The sequence below is a fragment of the Euprymna scolopes genome, chromosome 2 (assembly GCF_053919585.1).
Source record: "Euprymna scolopes isolate OS-2025 chromosome 2, ASM5391958v1, whole genome shotgun sequence".
Classification (NCBI taxonomy): domain Eukaryota; kingdom Metazoa; phylum Mollusca; class Cephalopoda; order Sepiida; family Sepiolidae; genus Euprymna; species Euprymna scolopes.
In genome coordinates, this window is record NC_136483.1 from 57755472 (window position 1) to 57777654 (window position 22183).

Genomic DNA, 22183 nt, shown 5'->3' on the forward strand with positions numbered 1-22183 from the left:
ACTTGATAACGAAATAATCCAATGAAAGAAGGACAGGCGATTTGACCAAACTTAGCATTTTAGACAGCCCAACATCACAAGTGCATTTGAGAAGTTTTATTACCACACAGTCCGAAACGCTCAACATATACAATCAGCAAGTTCTTTTTGATATGTAAAGGGTGCATTCGAAATGAATGTTTCTGTTTAAAGCACAATTTCACAATGATATTTGACTTTTTCATTTTGAACTTTAATTCAATCTATTATATATAAAAATAATTTTATAAAATTAACAGTAGGTTCTATACAGTGTAATGTAGACTACAATATATTGTGTGAACTAAGTCACTGTGGAAAGGCATGTGAAGCTTCCTCCAGGTGCATAACGATGGACTCTTAATTAGAGCAGGCAATCAATCAATTTGGTTGGAAAATGGGCTAGTTCATCAATTTCAATGACAAAAAAATATGGGAGTGTGAAATATTTGTTGATTATTACTCGATCCTGGGTAACTTCGGGTCATCCTGCTAGTATATATATATATATGTTGTTTTATCTGTTTGGTTACATATGTTTCAGATGTTGGACCATGTTTACTGTTAGATCATAAACATGGTCCAACATATGTAACCAAACAGATAAAACATAATAATAAAAAATACAAATAAAAAATAAAACACATATTTGCTCTGCAATAGTATTGAGCACTCTCTTTGGGTTTTTACTAATTACCAGTTTTACCAAATATATATATCTACATATAATTAAAACACATATGTATTCATAAAAAGTAATTAAACTTATTTGGCCTTTCTCCAATTTACACTCACTCCTTCTCACATAAGTGCCTGCTGCTTTTTCACCCCCTTTCTTTCACGATAAACATTAGACAGGTGAAGCTTTTGTGCATGACATTGTCTGAAAATCAAAAAGAAAATTGAACAACTTTACCTAAATAACGAGCATACAAATAGAGAGACCAAAAATTAAAAATAACTATTTGTTAGTTCTTAAATGAAAGAAAAAGGTGTATTTCCCCTGTTATTATTTTAGTAAAAACTAATTACTATTTCGTTATCTTCCTTATTAAAATATTTTATTTTTCTTACTAAAATGAAATGAAATTGTTAATTTTATTTTTTACAAGCATACCTGCTAATTATGTTATTTTTTTCATGCATACTTATTTTACCTTGTTATTATTTTAGTAAGAACGAATTACTATTTCATTATCTTTCTTACTAAAATGAAATAAAGCGAAAGTAAATATCTTTTTCTTAATAGACCAGCCATCTAGTAAAAATCACTTCGCTTCAAATTCTGTAGAAGTTATCCATATTTTAAAGTGCTTGACAAGTATTGCTTATTGAGTTGGAATTTGACAATACTAGTGGAATAATACATTATTTATTGATTTTCTTTTCGTTCTAACTCAATTGGCTTGACGTTCTTAGCCTTTGTAAGTGTAATATCTGTTCTTCAGATGCTACACTTTCAAGTTCTTGTTCTTTGTCAGTGGAGGAGAAATCCCTCACAACTAAGACAATTTTGATTTTTGTTTCTTTCTTCATGTTAAAAAAAAAAAAAAGACCCTGGTGTCTAACTCTGCCCTTGTGGAGTGGCGAAGTAAATTGGAACTCAACAGGCTTGAGACTACTTTTGTTAATTTGATTTTTATGAAAAGTAAATACAGAAAAACAAAACATTTCATGAGAAAAGGCAAAATACATTGAAAAATAGCATAAATGCAATGTAAGTAATTTATTTATATAAAATAAAATATTAACAGAAGTGTGTGAGTGCATAAAAGTCAGAAACTACACAAGATACAGTTACAAAATATGTATGAGACTCAGTGTGAACTTGGCCTTGTTATGGAAATATGGTAAATACTATGCAAAATAAAATAATATTCATTCTCATGTGATCACTATGGACCAAAATGTAGAAACTGAGCATCCCTTTTCAAATCTCCAGATATTGTTCTACTAGTATTGGCACATTACACCTCAACAAGCAATACTTGTCATGCACTTTAAAATAGTGATAACTTCTATAGAATTTGAACCAAAATGATTTTTGATGGGTGATCGGCCTATTGCGAAAAAGATATTTACTTTTGTTTTATTTCATTTTTGTAAGAAAGATAATGAAATAGTAATTCGTTCTTACTAAAATAATAACAAGGAAAATACATCTTTTCTGGTAATGATAAAAATAATTTTTTTGTTCATTTAGAGTTCCAGTTCGGTGTTTAAGTTTGATGGATACAGACAATTTTTTCAGTGTTGATTTGGCCAGGGTATTCAGATCGCGACATTTACCCCAAAGTGCAATATAAGAAGAGTATTATCAGCTCCAGACAGAATGTAAATAACGTTTAAAGCATCAACCAAAATACAAATGAACACAGAATGTCAACAAACCTGAACATGAAGAGAAACTTTAACTTATTGTTGCAGATAATGGATCTCCTAGAAATTTCTAATGTTCAAGCAGAAAAATGCAAGAATGATTCTGAAAGTGGAAACTCTATTATATAATAATTCAGATCACAATTAAATACAAATAGTATCAAAAATGCAGTTTAATTGATATTTCATTTTAATAATCTGAAAATACACAAAAATAACATCAACTGGTCAGAACATCAAACATTCACTTTTAATTTAGATTTCTGCCAATGTATTTTATTTTTGAGTAGATTTTTAAATTTCAAAGAACAAGGAAAAATTCCATGATGGTTTACCTTCTGTCTTCTCACAAAACTACTTATCTACGTTTTTAAAATAAAACTAATCTTCTCATTTTAATTTAAAAAAGAAAAGTTTCCTTACTATTAAAATATTTACATTCTATTTTCTTCTTACTATTAAATTATTTTCTTTAAATAAATGTCACTTTAGTCGATGCCAATGATGTTTTATTCAATTTTGAAGTAATTAATTTGGAAATCGGTAAACTTTAGCAAACTCTGCAACAATTTTTTTGCCCATTCCAATGTGGATTCTGCAATTGGCTGAATCAAGTTAAATAAAATCTATTGAGTTTTAGTTAGATTGCATATTAGTGAAAAAAATGATTATTCCTGCCTAGATATGTATAAAATGGCAAATTGTATGGGTGTTTTTCCATTATTAAATAGCACAAAACTTGTTCATACACTAAACCAAGCCAAAAAGATTTGCTCTGGTCTATTTAGAAAATGTTATAATTTTGAACTGAGATCTTTTGTAAAAGTGTGTGCATCATTCCTGGGTTGTTTTTTCTTTTTCTAACATCCTATGAATTGCTGCTATGCTTACTGAAACTCCTGCATGATATAATACTTCCAAATATAGTGCCCCCTTTTTTTGGTGGGGGATTATGTACTTCCTTTCATGCATTAGCTTAAGAATTTGTTCACTTTTTAATCATTTTTCTTATTTTATACATTTTTTCACTTTTAATTGTTACAAATCTGTCATCTGATTGGAAAGAGGGAGACATATTTACAACTGTTTTTGATATAGGATTTTGAAAGTTTAATTTTTAATCATCTTATTGGGTTGTTAAGTTAATGCAACCATACTGTTATAAAACTATAACTAATTTTGTTCTGATAATGTTTGAACGCCTATTCATACAATTATTGGATCCAAATAGCTTTCACAGCTTTCTATACATGAGGATGTGTTAAGAATTTTAGAATCAGAAACAACTTTCTATTCAACAGTTTAAATACTTTCTAAGTCCTTTCAAAGTTTAAAGGTTCCTTTATTCAAGTAAGTCATGTGTTTTTGTTTCAACTATTAATAAAATATTAAAACAACTGACATGTTTACAAAGAACCCAAAAGCCCTTTGAGTGAATTTAATTTTGTAATTATTTTTTCTTTAAATAGTTGATTCCTAATCAAAATAAATGTGTGGTGGTCACATAATTTTATTAGTATAGAGGTTTCAAGTTAATAGATTTACCTCCACATAATAGAAAATATTCTTCCTTTTTATAATTTATGTGTATGAAAAGATAAACGAAAGAAGTGGATAGACCAAATAATAGAATCAACTGATATGATTTTATATTTTCTTTTTATTATCAGAAATGAGTAAAGAAAATGAGTTGTTATAAAATTTTTACTCAAATGAAGGTAGGCAGAAAACAAAAAAGAGTATAATTGGATGTGAAATTTCATTACTTTCACATGTACAGAAGTGATTTAGGAGAGGAAGAAAAAAGACGATAAACAAGATGGGGGCAATCTTTGTCAAATAAAATTACATGAAGTGGGGGTATACATAAAAAAAGGAAAATAATGTTGTTGGCTTCAAGAAATAAAATGTGTTGAACATTTTTGTACCTAAAAATTGATTGAACAAAACGATTGTGTATGTGTATATACAGTGGCACCAAAAAGAAAGTCTGCGTTTGTCATTTTTTTTTTTTTTTCAAAACCGCAAATTTAAGTTAAATTGAATGTAACTGTTTAAACAACCTATACTTCATTAGATTCACTTTTTCTTCCTTTATAATTTTACCTGTTCCTATTTGACTTTTAATTGAAGTATCCTAGTGTTCATGTCAATTTAAAAAATTAACTTCAAATCAAGAAGACAAAAAGAAACTGTACAATGGAAAATGTAACTTTAGGACATTAATGCAACAAATACAACAGGAACACAATGAACTAGTTATTATTTAGTAGCATACTCTTTCTGCAATTTTTTGAGCATTCCTTGAATTAGTCTGGTGACAGGGTATCCCACTTCTCTAATTTTTGTCCAAAGTTCTTCCAGATTTGAAATTTTGCTTGATATAATGCCATACGTTTTTGATAGGATTGAGGTCTGGAGATTGTGCAGACCAATTAAAACACAGAATCTCATGCTCTTCAAGAAACCTCTTGACATTACCAGCTGTGTGAATGAGAGCATTATCCTGCATGAAGATGGGATTATCATCCAAATTCCAGCCAAAGTAGGGTAGAAAATGCTCAATCAACATTAATGTACTTGGTCAAATTAATTAGACCTTGCAAGCGAATAATATGCCTTGGACCATTGGCATTAATGAGGCTGCCTCACCAAAACTGAACCTCTACCACCTTGCAGGCTTGAAACTCTTCACTTAGGATTAAATTCTTTGTCCTTCTTTCAATGAACATACTGCCTACCGTCACTGCCTAGCCTATTGAACTTGTGTTCGTCACTAAAAATCATTTTTGACCAATATGAAGTCATGATCTTCAATGCATCTGACAAAATCGTAAGTCTTTCCTGTTCTTTACAAAAATCATTGACTTGGGTCTTGCAGCACAGCCTAGCAAATTAAATTCCTTCAGTCTATTCTTAACTGTAGAAAGAGGGCACTTATTAACAAGATTACACTGTTGTTGGATTTGGGGAGTCATTTCAAATCTGTTTCTGAGGCTGCGGATCTTTATAGCATTATCTTCCCTGTAAGAAGTAACTTGAGGATGACCAGATTTAGGGGCATCACGAACACTGCCTGTGTTTTGGTGCTTTTGCATAGTCATTCGTACCGTTTTCTCATCACATTTCAATCTACAGCTGACTTCTCCATTGGATAAACCAGAAAGGTGGAGATTAATGAGTTCCTGACGATCACTAAGATAAAGTCAAAGCATATTGACTAAATGTTACGTTGTATAACCTGAACCAACAAACAATTACGATTAGAGATGCTTTGTTGCCTAAAAAGTGGATATTTTAAGCTAGCTTTAAGCTCATTTGTTGCTGCGGAGTTTCTTTTTGCCTTCTTGATTTGAAGTTAATTTTTTAAATTGATGTGAACACTAGAATACTTAAATCAAATATATATACATACACACACACAATATTATATTTTTTTTTTAAATTGAAAACAAATGTGAAGTGTTGCAGGTTTTGGCATGGAAGGAAAGAATTCTTTTAACTTGCAATTTTTATTTTCAACTTTATTTTATTTTATTTTTTCATTTTATTTCTTTAGAATTATTTGATTACGGTGTTATGTACAGGTGAGTATTTGATACCCTGGAGCCATTACATTTTGGGATTATATTTTTCCTTAGTCTCTTGATGTGCCTTTTGAAGAAATGGGCTTGGAGTTAAATCTAGAGCTATGGTAAACAAATGATTTTTTTTTTTTCACAAAAAAGGTGAAGTTTGAGAATGTTTGCTCAAAACAAAATCTCAAATTTGAATTTTTGTTTTTTATTTCAGGCTGGAGTTGGAACTGGAACGAGACAAACGAGAGCGTGATGCTCGGGAAAGAGAGCTGCGAGAAAGAGAATTGCGTGAAATGGAGATGAGGGAAAAGTTCAAAGCTGAATTGGAAATGAAACCACCCGGTACTCCTGGTTCAAAAATACGTGAGTTTATTCTTTGCTCTATTTATGGGAGGGGGTGGGGGAATGATTTTTATGGAGTTAATCAAGGGTCTTAAAATGATCAAATTTGTTTCAATTTTGTGAATCAGTTTAATTATGTCATTTATCTCTATATACGGCATAATCACGTTGACACACCGATTCCCATCAGATCACTGAAGTTAAGCAATGTTGAGCCTGATCATTACTAAAATGGATAACCAATTTGGGAATTCCAGGTGCTGTATGTAGGAAGACGCCGACACCTGCCTACAAGAGTTGCAAAAAAAACGTAACGCCGTCATCTTCCTTGACAGGGATATACATGTGACTGGGGATTGTTTGTGAATTTTATACTTCCATGAAACTCCCTCCTTTGGAGGAAGCTGGTTAAACCCAAATATAGGGTTAGTGCTGATGCACACACATTTATCTCTTTTCAATCTTGTTAAAATTAAAGATAAAAACAATTTTTTTTAAGTTGGTTTATTTTTCTGTATGCATAAATAAGAAATTGTTCCTACTAAATTTTGTATTCCTATGTCTAATTGCCTAAAAGATAACCCTTCTACTTAAATAGGAAACTGATCACACTAAATTTCACATTTGTATATCTAATTGCATAAAAGAGGACATGCAAACATATCTTCATATTTGCTAATAAGCAATTTCTTGAACTAACAATAGAACCAAAACATTTTAAAACGCAGATAAATTATGAAATTACTTTACTTAGTTAATCATATTGCATGAGTAATTTTGTAACTACCTTTTTTTTTTTTTTTAATTCTCTTCTTTTACTCTTTTTTAGACTGGAATGGAAAAAATTAAGAATAAAAAATCTTTAAAATGTTTTCGTTTACTAGTATTAAAATTTTTAAATTAAGATTTATTTTAAAAATCTAACATAAAATGTAACATTTTAATGAACCTTTTTCATTAATTTTATTCCAAAAAGAAATTAGTATGAACTTTATATTTTGTAAGAAACCATTTTGCTGATATCATTCAAAATGAGATGCTATTTTTCCGCTAGTATCTAATAGTGAAGATATCAACAATTCTTTTCTGTTCACCATTTCCATGCTTCAGCGTAGATATTTCCTAAAAATATTATTTTTAGATGCCTCATTACATTTATTTGGAAGATTTTTTCAGTTGATCACAATCCAATGTTTTTCAAGAGTTATGACATGATTAAAACGCAAGATTCTGGCAGTCCAAAACCTGCAAGCATGTGAAACAGATGTTAAACATAAGATGATTATGAAGTTTAATACTAATTTCGAAATTAGTTCCTAAACATAAGAAAACCAGATTATCAATCAGAAAACCTAATATTTACTAAATGTAATATAGACAAAGAAATTGTCTTTAAAAAAAAATACTAATTAGCCAAAAGATTGAATAATATTTTCTTAAAATGTCCAGATAATTTCAATTTTATGGTACAAATATTTTCCATGTTATGTATAGATTAGAGGGGACATCTAAAGACCAATATTTCCTTTAATTTTATAAAATAAATTGACTATTAAAGAATCGTTCAACATTTAAAAAAGATCACATAGAAAAATTTTAATTTTATTATTCTTAATAAGAAACTTATGTTTTGTGCAGACCAGTTTTAAATTTTAGACAGAAATTACACAAAATGTTATGAATAATTTCACAATTTTTTTTTTAATTTTTTTTATTAAATGATCATTTGACCCTTTAATTTCTTTTAGGCGGAAACACATTGGATGCCCCTCATTGGCTTGACATGAGACGTTTTAGTTACCCTCCCACTGCCACTGCTGGCCCGCTGGTTCAGCAGCCTGCAGGTAACAGCTCTAGCACTAATACACCTCATATACCTGGGGTTTATCCACCCAGTAGTTTAGCTAATGACCTTTTGGCGCGAGAAAGAGAACGTTTGGAACGGTTAGGTAAGTCACAAATCTTTTGGAATTTTTCTTTTCTTTCTAAATAGAGAATGAAACTTTCATCTTCAAATGTAATTTAATATTAAATTATTACAGTTGTTTCAGTTTTTAAATAATTTGATTAATAGTCATGTCTACATTATTAGTTTTTACAAATATTTTTTGTCGTTTAGTTTTCAACTAGTTTTATTTTAAAGATGATTTGAAACCCATGTGTTAAACAAAATTTCTGTATGTATTTTGCATTGAAGATTATTAAAGTTATAGGTAGGATTTCTTGATGTGGAAGTTAAGGCATCAAACAGAAGAAAATGGTGAGACATTTCATTCATGAGACAAAAGGCATTTCAAAAATCAGAAAGTGTCACATAACTGTTTTCTATAGTCCTCATGTTTAGAAATCTGATATATTCTGGTACCACCTACAGTAGTAATATCTTGTTTGAAGAAAAAAATGAACATATACTCAAGTTGAGCAACAAATTTATTTAAGCTAATTTTTTTAATTCTATGAAAAAAAGAAATGAAAAATTTGATTCATTTATAATTTTGTTAATTTAGCCTTTTTAGTTATAGGCAATCTGCATTATTGCTTTGTTGGTCCAGATGATTTCTTCATTTTGTTTTAATTGACAAGAGAAGTGAATCCTAACTAATATAAGAACATTCTTGCAAATGGTATAATGACATCTAAATGGATAAACATAGATATTTTTATCCTGTTCAATGCTGATTTCAATCAAATATTCATAAAGGGGTGCCTTCATACTTTTTTGATATGTATGTTCTGTTTGTAATATTGGCAATAAATTATTAGTGTACACCAAACTTTTAATGTCCAAAACCAAGATTTTATTACATACTTTGAATGGGAATGCCTGGCCCAGGCTAAAGAGGCAAGAAAAAGCAGTAACTGTGATAATATATCCTACTAGTATGGGTGCCCGGCATTGCCCGGGTATTTTGAGGTGTATGCTGAGCAAAACAAAAAACAAAAAAGCAAAAAAAAGGCAAAAAAAAACCCGGTCAAATTTATAACTTTGACCCCTATTATAACCCCTTAACATTTATTGTTTAGGGCTCTAATCAAGTTATTCAGTTAGATCCATGTCCAATGAACTTATATCTAAAATTTCAAATGTTTAGACCCAAAATTGTCAGGAGTTTTGTAGAGTTCTCAAAGGTCAAATCGTTGAACTTTGACACCTTAACAGCCAAATTTCTGGCCAAAAACCGATCACATAGATTTTCCGAAATCTCAGTACCCTGTATATCAAATTTCGAGTCTGTAGACTTAAAATTGACATTTATTGCGTAGGGAAATGTAGACACACACACACACGTTCACTTTTAGATATACTAGCATGGGTGCCCGGCGTTGCCAGGGTATTTTGAGGTGTATGTTGAGCAAAAAAAAATAACAAAAAAAACGGTCAATTCGTTTTAACTTTGACCCCTCTTATGACACCTTAAAATTTGTTGTTTTGGGCTCAAATCAAGTTATTAAGTTAGATCCATGTCCAAGGAACCTATATCTAAAATTTCAAGTGTTTAAACGCAAAATTGTCGGAGGAGTTTGGTAGAGTTCTCAAAGGTCAAATTGTTAAACTTTGACCCCTTAATCGCCAAATTTCTGTCCGAAAACCGATCACATCGATTTCCCCAAATCTCAGTACCCTGTATATAAAATTTCGAGTCTGTGGACTTAAAATTGACAGTTATTGCGTAGGGAAATGTAGACACAGACATATACACAGATAGACCGATACAGACACGTTCACTTTTATAGATATATAGATTCATGCCTATCTTCAGCAAAAATTTGTCTAGAAGAGTCAAGACCAACACTGGATCACAAATGTCTCATGATCTGTTTTCATGTTATACACTAAAGAGTTTAGATACAACACTGACCTTAAAAAAACTGATTGTTTTTAAGATACTAACAAAGTTTAAAAAATTAAGGTTAATATTTTTTGTTAGTGCTAACAAAGTATAACAATAGAGGCAAAGTTAAAACGCCAGTACAAAACACGTCTTGGATTCAGTTAATTCAGTTTAAGAACAGTAAAACAAAATAAAAATAATAGAATAAGCAATTGTGTCAATTTATTAACCTTGTCACGCATCAAGAAGGTTTAAATGAACACCATTTTTGTGGTATTTTATAAAGATGTGCTTCAGAGATTGTTACTTCTTAGTAAGGGTAATGAGACTCTTGAACAACCCTGTATTTTTATAAATTTAGAATGTGATCTATGTACTTGATGTTTAGAAATTATCATTATCTTAAAAATGACACTAATTTCATTTTAAAGATATGACATAATATTTTAAGTTTTAGCTAAAAAAGCCATGAAGAATTTATGAAAGAAAATATAACAGAAATGAGTACAAAAAAATTCAAGAATTGAAGCATAAAAAAGTAACTAATGTAATTGAGATGTAGCATTTAATTTTTTTTATTTGTTTTGTATTCCGTAATATTTAAATGTACACAAGAGATGAATTAAGTTTGAATTTTAAAAGGATATATAGTTTTAATAGATTTTATATCATTTTTGTGTGATTGATTACTGGACGTATATAACATCAAAAAGTTTATCAGGATGATTGTTGAGAATCTTTTATCAGTTATTTAAATATTTCCAAAAGATTTTCATATCAAGCAACTTAGGACAAGTAGGTCCAGCTCCTTGTCTTCTAGTAGAAATGTTTGGAAGAAAACATAAGGGGTGAAAGATTGGTTACTGGTGCCTTAAAATCAGTTTGTTTTGGGCTGACAAAGCTTGTCTTGGATGACTGTCTATTTAGAATAAAGAATTACTTTCATTTAAAATCTGAGATAGGTTGGGCTCTTCAGCTAGATCTATGGCAACCCACTGAAGACAAAACTTTGTGAAACTGTCAACCAAATTGACTGACTGAGAAAGAAGAATTTACCAAAATGCAACTATGTCAAACCAAGTAAGAATAAGATACATCCTGTTAGAATGCAAAATCTTTAAGATGAGACAAAAATAATTCAACAGAAGAAACCGAAGAGAAATCTATGAACAGATAATTATCAATGAAATGTGTGAATTATTTGCAGAAATCTTCAACAAACTATAATGCTTGCTCACAAAATAAAGATGCATAAATCACAAATATAAAATGAAATATCTAAAGGAAAAAAATCCACCTATAAAATGATTATGCAAATGAAACAACTATCCAATCAACACAACCCGTCTTCTACAGACAATTTCACTTAAAAAGAAATTAAAAAATTTTTTTTTATCAAGCAGTTATCAAACAGTCTAACCATGTACACAGATTCAACATAAAATGATCAATCAGAGGTTGACATTCCATGAAACACAACAATCAATCATTTCACTAGCGTGAAATCAAGATTGACTGGAATGTGATTAGAATGTGTGATGATCAGATTCCAAAACATCTTACATACAAAAAGTTAACTGAAGGAAAGTGTTCACCACACAAACTTGAAATAAGGCATAAAGAATGAATTGATGGAAGCAAATGTTAATGGTTAGAAGACATTAACTCATGATCATTCTTTGTTGGAGAAGTGAAAGCAAAATAGCAAGACATTATTAGAAAGAAATTGCATCATGAGAAACCCAAGAGATGCACGCAAGAAGTTTGGCATCATTTATCAGAATCTGGGATCTCAAACTGATTCTTACCTCTAATGAATGTGAAAGGGTCTGTCACAGTAATGATTGTCTTAGAAGTCAGCAAAGACATGGATGTTTTTGACTATGGCTTAATGGTGCTTCTACATACTGAGTATGTGGAAATGAATGTATGTCCATTTGAAGACCCAAACATATGAGAATTGACCAGAACAATGTTTCATTTTCAAAGCATTATGCGTACTTGTACGAGAGAATTTAGATCCTTAGCTGGGCTAAATAGCCACATTCATTCTACATGTTTAATAAATAGATTTAGGGCACCTATCATATCATATATATGTCTTTAATAATTAAATATATTTTTTTTAACTAAATTCATCTCTTTTGTTTTAATCATTTTGTGTGCATTGGTTTATTTATTTTTTTTAACCTCTTACATTGAAGAGTCAGACTCTGGTTGTGAATTTCACTTTTGTTTGTTTACGCATTTTTTTTCTACACACCATGTCATTATTTGTTTATATCCTTGTCCCGTCCTCTTCCTTTTTAAAATTGTATATGTAGTTATTGACTCGGCATGTTTATCCAGGTTTTTCGACTGGCATCTCTCATTTGCTGGGTGAGCAGGGTTACGTGACGGCGGCATCAGCAGCAGCAGCTATGGACAGGATGTCTGCCGAGCGGTTGCAGGCTGAGCGACTGGCACTCAGTACGGATCCAATGGTCCGCCTACAGATGGCCAGCCTTTCGGCCTCGGCTGCTGCCTCGGCAGCGTCCACCCATGCACACACCCACACTCATGCCCATGCTCACACGCACCTGCACGTGCATCAACAGGACCCTGTCGCAACGCCAGTCCATCCCTCATATGTACCAGCTTCTAACCCCGCATCTCAGCATTTGCTCCAAGCAATCTGTCAAGGTAAGCCGGCCCACCCCTTCCCCTCCGAATGTGGGGTGGCCAGATGTCACCGCTACCACTACCACCTGCAGTGGACCCACTCGTATTAATCTGCACTTTCAAATTGTCGTTACAGATATTCTTCATAGCGATCACATGACAGGACGAATGATTTATGAAATTTACTCTCAACGACTAACAAATGAACAACACATCTACTTGCAAAGAGTAACTAACGAGTGTTACCTACGTTCAAAGCATGATAGAAGTTTGGTAGATCCCTCACATTTGGTGTATCAATTTTCTCGTAAGTTCATTATTGTAGATCATAATATATATATACATGTGTATATATTTAATATAAATAAATATATATACATCTGTATGCATATGTCTCTTGGTATTGCTTTTTACTGTACCAAAGGTTACTGCTGTTTTTCAGCTGACCTTCAAAGCCTGAGTTGTGGTATATATACATATATATACATTTATACATATTTGAGAACAGTGAATTCCTTTATCTTTATAGTTTGAGGATTTATTGTTATTTGGTGGGAGATAAAGAGGTCCTTTATTTATTATCGTGTTTATTATCATGAAACGTGTGGTGGTTGAGAAATTCTAGGAATTTATAAAAATACTTTTCCTTATTTTATATAAGCAACCTCATTACACAATATCAACTGTTTTTTTTATCTTTTTTGTTATTGGTAAAGTTATTTTATTTTTAAATAAAAGGAAGTTGGTTTGAGGTGGAGAGTTTTTAAGTCTTTATCCTATAAAGCTGGCAATTCCAATGTTGCACTTAAGTTTAGAAGAGTATTTGTTTTTTTTTTTGTTTTTTTGTTTGTTTTTTTTTTGTTTTTTTTTTTGCTCTGTCAAACATTTATTTAAGATAGAATTTTTTAAGGGCCAACTATTTTAAGATTATTTTCTTTTAAAATGAACTTAGTTTCAAATATTGTTATAAATCTGATGTTTACTCTACAGATCTTCAAACCCACTTCATGATTTTGGAAATCCCCCCCCCCCCAACCCTTTTCATATGACTAAATTTTTACGTTATTATTGGTTATCCTTTTGCTCTTGTCATCTGTAGTTCATTTTGTTATGTTTTAATTTCAATGCTCTTTCCATCATGTGCAAAGATGAATCTGTTATTATTAATAGCACTTTCCACAATAGACTAATCACACCTGCAATTTAATATGAACGTGACTCCAGAACTCAATATGAGCTTCCCGCAGTTTATCTTTGAATTTCTCTAAAATTATTTGCCTTAAGAAATTTTCATTTAGAATTATTTTCTTTATTTTGTTTTTTGTTGCCTAACTTTTACAAATTGTGGACAAGTTTATGATTTTCTCAGTTTTTGAACATAAGTTTCTGCTGGTTATTTTAAGGCAGTATTTTCTTCTTTAATCATCCAGAGTATTTTTTTTTTATATATATTTTTGTTTAGTATTGCTGTTCATGAACATTATTCATTATTCAATAAAAGTGCGGCTGTTTTTGATGTGAAATGACTTTACTTAACAATAGGTTTAAAATTTGGGAAACTTGTCTTAATAATTTCATTTAAATTTTTATGTAAAAAAAAATCAATTTGAAGATGTAAATCCCTAAAATATCTATGATCTCAGAATAAATAGAAACCTACTAATCAAATTATTTTTTTATTAAATAAACACCATTTGCGCTTAATTCATCCAATTTATTTGAAACATTTTCTATATTAGTACTATTTTTAACCTGATTTAATCTGATTGGGTAATTTGTTCTCTAAAATATATTAGTTTATCAGAAAAAAAACTATCCAACCTTGATTTAGTCTTTGAAATCTTCTGGCATACAATTTTCCAATATGAGGAGAGATTTTCAAAAACAGCATTTTATATAAAATTATTGTTAAATGATACGTATTTATCACAATCAACTGATAAAAAGAAAATTGTTTAACATTACTATTGTTACGTTTTATGTCTTTCATTTGACGTTTTTCATGTTTGTTTTTACTGTTTCCTTTCAAAGGAATGAACACTTTCATTCTACACTTCTCTCACATTTAAGTTATTACTCTAAAAGAAAAAAAAAAGTGTTGGTCATTTATTATTTCTTGCTTCTCGCAATATCCTCATCCCTAGTGGTCGTTCAAAGTTATTTTTTCATTTTCTAATTTTTAGAAGCAGACATCTGATCTCTATTATTGGCCATGTATGACAGGTGGTCTGTCCTCCTTAAGAGATCTGTTAAGTTATTGCTTATCTTTTTTTCTGTTGCTAATACAACTGAGTTTAGTTTTTGTAAGGAGGTTTTATTTTCATCAACTTTTTTTAAAATTTAATGTAAACAAATCTTTTTTCACTATACAAGAAAAATATTTTTAAAGAATTAAATGATTAAAACATAATCTATTAATTTTGAGTAATTTATTTATTTTATTTATTTTTTTAAATAAAAGCTTTTTCAGCAAACATTTTTGTTAAAGACAAAATGAATTTTTTTTTTTCAATTATGATTGAACCACTATTACTATGAATTGGGTTTACTTTAATATTTTGATTATATTTTTTTTTCATTTTTACATTAGATTTTTCATTCGACTTTCTGAATGGATACGTCTTTATTAGTGTTATGAGATTGTTTTTACTTTTATTCTAGTCTAAGCAAAAACTGTATGGGAGAAAATGTTTTGGCAATAGATTTTCCCTTAATTTGTATATCTTATTACCGTATTTTTTTCATAAAGTTTTACTAGATTACGTTTTATATTCCTTTAAAATCATCTTTATAGTTATGTAGTATTCAAGTCTCGCATAACAAAATTCTACTAAACCCTTCCCCCTTTTTTCATGTCATTTCGTTATTGTCTGTGTGGATGGACCTGAAGATTTCTTTTAATTTATCCCTATATTCAACAATATTAAAATTTGAACAAATTGTAAGAAATTTAAGCTTATACCTTTCGTCCTTCTTCATTTTTGATATATTTCAAATGTTTTGTTTTTTTCTTTTTAATATCTTATCTCTGTATATGTTATTAGTCTTTTGCTAATCTGCTACAGTTTTGTTTGTGTTGCACTCTTCGCTCTCTGTACTTGCGCGGCGCGTGTGTCAGTGCATATCTTTATCTTTCTTGCTATTGTTTTTGTATAGAATTAGGATGTCCATTGTGTGTGTGTGTGTTGTATGTTGTTTGTTCTAATTTCTGTATTTTTTAGCAGATATTACTTTATAGTTTAGGAGAAATAAATAGAGAGGCTCAATTATGAGTATAAGAGTGATGTATATCCTTGGCAATACTATGCAACATTCAAATGAGCAACCAACATAAAGAGAACACGTTTCAGCCTTGTGTTCTTCTTAGTCAAATGGTAACCGCAATAATCATTTGACTCAGAAAGGTACAATACTGAAATTTTCGTCATCAGGCGGACTTTTTAAATAATTCCTCAATATTTTGAAACTCATAGGCATCACATAGCTATTAACTTAGACTTCATATAGTATTGTATGTATATATATATATATATATATATATATCTTTTGATTTTATTAATAGGCAACAAATGAGTGGTTCATATTTCTCAGTGATTTTTGTTCGGAAGGTTTAACAGATTATTGCATATTTTTAGATCTTTCCTATGAAAATAACTTCTCTATAAAATAATAAATATGGGAATTTATCAGATAATAATTTTTTTCAATCTATTATTTTTTTAACTTATTTTTGTTTTATTCTTGTAGTTTTTCCGTATATTTCACACATGCAAACTTCACAATTTCTAGAAGGCAAATATTTAAAAGAATAACTTTTTACCCCTCTTACTTTTTTTTCTTTCATAAATTAGGAATAGATATTAAAACAATCTTCCTCAAATGGTTAAGGCTTTTCTTTTGTTTTTTCATAGCTAAATATTAAAATTTCAAGTGAACATTTCTTTATTTGTGTAGCATTTTGCAGTTGACTAATTACGCTGTTCAGAAATTTCACATTGTATTACACTTTCTGTTAAATTTAAACAATTTAGTATAAATTATAAAATTTATGCTTAACCTTTTGGAGGTTAGGGTATAAACATTTCTCTTATCTCACCGAATAATCCCTATTTTTTCTTGGAAATTTTTTTTTAATAGTATAAAGTTTTTAAATTGCCTTTATATGAATAAGAGTTAAACATTTTTAAATTAAATAATAGACGAAATGTGTTTTAAAATTGCTATTTTCACCTCAAGTTTTCAAAAAATTATTTAATAATAATTTAAAAAATGAAATAGAAATGTTTAAGTGACATTAAAAATAATTAGCATGCTTGCTGAATAATTTCAAATTAAAAATACATTAATTTTACATAATTTATTTGACATATTTTGTTTCAAAGAAAAAATGGCTATCCAGAAATACATTTAAGTATTTCTTTTATTTTAAATTTAAAACATTTTATTAAACTCTTTTGATGTTTCTTCATAAAAAGGCAGTTTATAATATATATAGTTTTATTTTTGCTGTAGTTTGTTTTGTTTTTTTTTTAAATAAAATTTTAGCCTTCCTAGTTTTCCTCAAATACCTAATTCAGTTTGAAGGTCAGTTTTAAAAATGGTTCACAAATTTATTTACAAAGGAGACAGTTTTAAATTTAATAACTTGTTTTAATTTGTTATTTTTTTAATGCATTTTTTTTTTAATTAAATACCAATTTTTTGGCTGTCTCGTCTGAATTTTGCATTTAAATATATTTTTATATAATTTTTTTTTAATAAATTAAATGCTGGCACCATAAAATTGTGAGTGAATTACCAACTAAGCTAACATGCTCAAAGTCTAACAAAAAAAAAAAAAGAAAAGAATATCAACACTCATCATCATTTGATAAATGCAGCCCTCTCTCCCTACAAGCATATATGCTGTTGGGGTTTGGCACATTTTCTTTATGACTAACTTTCTTTTTCAAGATTTGACCAAATTAACACTATATTCAAATCCTTAGTCCTGGCATAACCTGATGCATTAATTTTATATATAATGTGTGTGTGTGTGTTATTTAGGCCCTTTTATTTTTTAAAATAGATGTAAACTTCTATTGCCCTTAATTTTGGGGATACTTTTGTTTAGGAGGCATTAAAATGGTTGCCATGCTCTTTTGTGTTTCTTTGTTCTCTCAAGGAGCCTTCATATAATAATTATTCCCAGACAGCATGACAACTCCCACCCACACTTCATTATTAAGTAGTTTTCTTTCCTTGAGACAATGTTTCTCATTAAGTCTCAAACATACATTCGTATGCAATCCACAAAATATAAGGTGATGATTTTAACAAATGTTATTACATCTTAACAATCTTAATAAACGGAAATCTTTAGTATTAGATTACCTCAGCTTATTTTATGCCTAACACTGATGTATGGGGAGGAGGGGTGATAATATTTATTTTCAACTGCTTTATGTATTGCCATGCATGTTGCATTTTTTAAAAACTGATAAAAGGTTTATATATTTTTGAGGGTTTTCATTAAGTTTAGAGGTTTTTATTTAAAAGCTGCAGGTGGTTGTGTGTCCATACCACAAAACATCTTTTTTCTCTCTTCTCTCAATAATTATATTTATTTTGATACTTTTGTCTTCAAATTATAATTTCAGTTGTCATTTAATATGCATTATTATTATGATGATGATGATGATTATTATTAACTCTGCTCGATCGATTCATAACATTTGCATGTATCAATATGAGGCCTCAGTAATGTTATCTTCGTGTCACAAAGTGTTTTCGGTTTTCAACATCACAGCTCTTCAACCAATTTATCCAGCTTGAATTGACCAAAAACAAACTTTCATCTCTATAGCTAAATGCTATAATTCTTTCAGACATAATTTTACATTCAATTTTTGACACTTTTTGGTTTGACCATTATGTACTCTGCTGATGATTCTCTTTCTATCCAAATGCTTTTTAAGATGTTTTCCTTTTTCATAAATCTATTTTTTTTGTTCTTATAATTGTTTAGCTGCTATAACTTGAATTCTCACCACACAAAATATACAATTAATTTTTCTTTTTTTTTTCCCCACTTATTGTAATGCTAAATTGTTTAAATGAAAATAGATTGGCATTGTTTTTTATACCTTTATTTACAATATTTTTCCTTTTAAATTTTATTTTAGTTGTAAAATTTCTTTATCATCAATTGTTTAAAAAGATTTGATCTATTCCTAAAATCTATTTTAGTTATCAAGTGACATTTTTTATTTAATCGACATAAAAAAAGAACTTCCTTCCAGTTTCAAACAATAATGTAAGGCTGCCTGCTATAATGAAGAAAGGATTATGCAATCCCCAACCAAATCCTTTCTGAATTAGTATTATTAAATTATAGTGGCAAGTGGAAGTACAGGAGGAGTGGAAACAATGTCAGAATAAACACAAAGACTGGTGTCATTTTCCTTCCCTTAGACTGATTGCCCAACCAATATATACTTTACTATTTAATCCATAGTTGGAGGAAAAAATGTATGAATTCATATCTCTGCCAAGAATGTTAATGAAACTAATGTAGTAGCTGAAACAAAACTTGAACTTGGCACGCTGAGCCCACAGTCTGCACCTGTAACACCATACTACTTCCACAATTAGTGTTGCAAGTTGCTTAAAGCATTGTGCATAGAATTCACAAAGAAGGTGAGCTAAAAGTCTAATTATCCATTAACAAGTAGAGTGCAAAAATATCAACGATATAACAGAAATCGAAAATGTCAACATCAGTTATGGATAGCTTCCATTCCAAAGTGCTTGTATTATGATTCAATTTGGATATGAATTATTATAAAAAAATAAATTTTGAAATATTGTAAAGAGGAAGATATGTTAAGGGTTTGATCTAGGTGTATTTGAATTTTGATGAGAGATATAACATTATTTAAATTATTTAATTAATAATGCATCACTTTTAAATAGCATGGAACAGATCAAATCTTTGAAAACCTGAAAAACAAATATTTTCAATTAATCAGAATATTGTCTAATTCTTATTTTTTCAATTTTAATCTCAACCCAGGCTTTGAGAGTCTAGAATGCATGTTGAAATGTTACTTTTTATGATCAAAATAGTTTTTACAGTCTTTTTTTATTTTTTTTATTCATTCACCCTAATTGCTGAAACCAAAACTTCATACATGTAAAAGTTTTGCATATCATCAATTCTTTTTTATTGTCAACATTGTTTATATTTCATATTTATATTGTTTAAACAAGACTACGATAAAGGCAAGTTGATTATTTGTTTAACAAGAAATTGATCCAGTTATTTGCTATTTGTGTAAAGCTGTTACTACTTAATCAATGTGTTAGCATTGATTCAAGGTTTTTAAAGATAAAGCAGATTCTCTTTCCATTGTAAGAGAGTTGGATGGAGGAACGTCTTGTGTGTGTGTGTATAATGTTTAGTTCATAATCAGAAAAGAAATAGTGTTATAAAAATCAATGAAATGGTATTGATTTAAACATCATTTTATACATTGCTCCATGTTAAAAATTAAAAATATATAACAAATCTGATGTTTCTTCTGTTGTGGCTTAGTTCTTTTTTATTATTATTTGAAATAAAAAAAAAAGCAACATTTGAGGATCATGACTTAGGAGCATGAGTACCTGGTGTAATATTAGGATCTAAGGGGGCAGTGCATTGTAAGTTTTAAAATAATATATGTAAACATGGACGAAGAAATACTCAGCATTATATTTGGATTAAAAAAAAAACATGACGAAAATATAGGCAATTTTTCTTTGTTTATATATAATGAAAATATATAATGAAAATAATGCAAAATGAGTATCGGACATTTCTATTTATGCGAGTGACCTAAAGACCAAACTTTAAATAATATTAGAGAGAGGCTGTACAATAAAGGGGCTATGAATGCATTTTGTTATTTTGCATTTAGCTTTCAGGTTGAAAGTTGTATGCACAGTCAATGTAAATGTAAATATACATACATACCTGTTGTCGAGGTTTCATTAAAATGTGTATATTTACATGTGTAAATATATATAACGTGTTATTTACATACATCTAACAGCATCATCTTTCTGTAGTTGGCAGTTAATTGAGTAGAACACATTATAATCACATAGACACAGTGGTTCCTATTATATCACCAAAGTGAAGTTCAACCTGGTCAGTACTAAACTGGTTGACCATTTGGGAATATTATATGCTGTATGTGTTCTCCATTTATATCAGCATTGTATCCAGTGGTGCTAGATTTTATCCTTGCCGCTTGCATCAAACATTACCAATTCAGGAGAGTTGTGGTTGGTATTGCACAACCCTTTTATTACGATTACACATGCAGTCACCTGTACAAGTGGTGATTGAACAGAGGCCATTGAATGAGTATTATTATTTATCATTATTAACATAATTCTTTGGAGATGACTAATGAAATATTAGGACAAATGGAAATAAAGAACATTAAAATTGAAATCTCATTTATTCTATCGGTATAAAAATTAGTACTTATGAGACAATATGAAATCCTATTGAGAGAAAAGAAAATTCATTTTGGTATAATACAACAAAGCATATCTAAAAGAAGGTTTGCTACATGCATATATATATATATATATATATATATATATATATAACTAGATATTTTTCGACTTGTCTTTGATACAGTGCTCGAGATGAGACAAGGTACTACTATCACAGAAGAAAATTACCTGTTATAAATGTTTTGGAATTAAGTTTATAATATGAACACTATAATAAAAAAACTAACTTATCAAAGTGGTGGGAGTGACTGGCATTTTCATATTATTTTTATTTTATTTTTTTCCTTCAGATAAATTATTTTTGGATGATTTTAAGAATATACGTATCCTAACAGGCCACCTAGCATTAGTTGTTGTCATTGTGGCTTCCTCCAGTCTTGACAGACTATGGATACCCACTGTAAGGGTGCCTGTGCAGTAAATTTGTGTGGCAAGTCCTGAGTCAACATTATTGCATACCAGTGGCAAGTGGAGATACAGGACGACTGGAAACAATGCCGAGATGAGCGAAGAGCACATGCAGCACCTAGAATTCCCAAATGGTCACCCATCTGATACTAGCCAGGCTCAATGTTGCTTAACTTTGGTGATCTGGCGAGAACCGATGTGTCAACATGATTATGCTGCATAGCATTAGTTGTAGCATACACTTAAATATGATATTTTAAGTTATGCAATTTATTTTAGAGCCAATTCTTTATTGATTATTATATTGTACTCAATGTATAGTAGCAAATCCTCAGTGTAGCCCAATCGTAAAATATGCTTAAATATATTTTAGTTTGTGCAGATTTCATACTTATTATTATAGAGTTAATTCTC

General features: G+C 29.8%; 1 protein-coding gene across 8 annotated transcripts in view; it reads left to right on the forward strand.

The window, feature by feature from the left end:
• Positions 1-22183, forward strand: part of LOC145291482 (uncharacterized) — an 848143-nt gene that overhangs the window by 818798 nt on the left and 7162 nt on the right. For 6 of the 8 annotated variants that reach the window (XM_080137367.1, XM_080137394.1, XM_080137385.1 and 3 more), the window contains 3 exons: positions 6190-6338; positions 8066-8266; positions 12500-12832. In XM_080137367.1, coding sequence (XP_079993493.1) covers positions 6190-6338; positions 8066-8266; positions 12500-12832 — 683 coding nt within the window. Of the gene's footprint in view, positions 1-6189; positions 6339-8065; positions 8267-12499; positions 12833-12947; positions 13119-22183 lie in introns of all 8 variants that reach the window. The other 2 variants (XM_080137412.1, XM_080137431.1) reach the window with 1 other exon arrangement.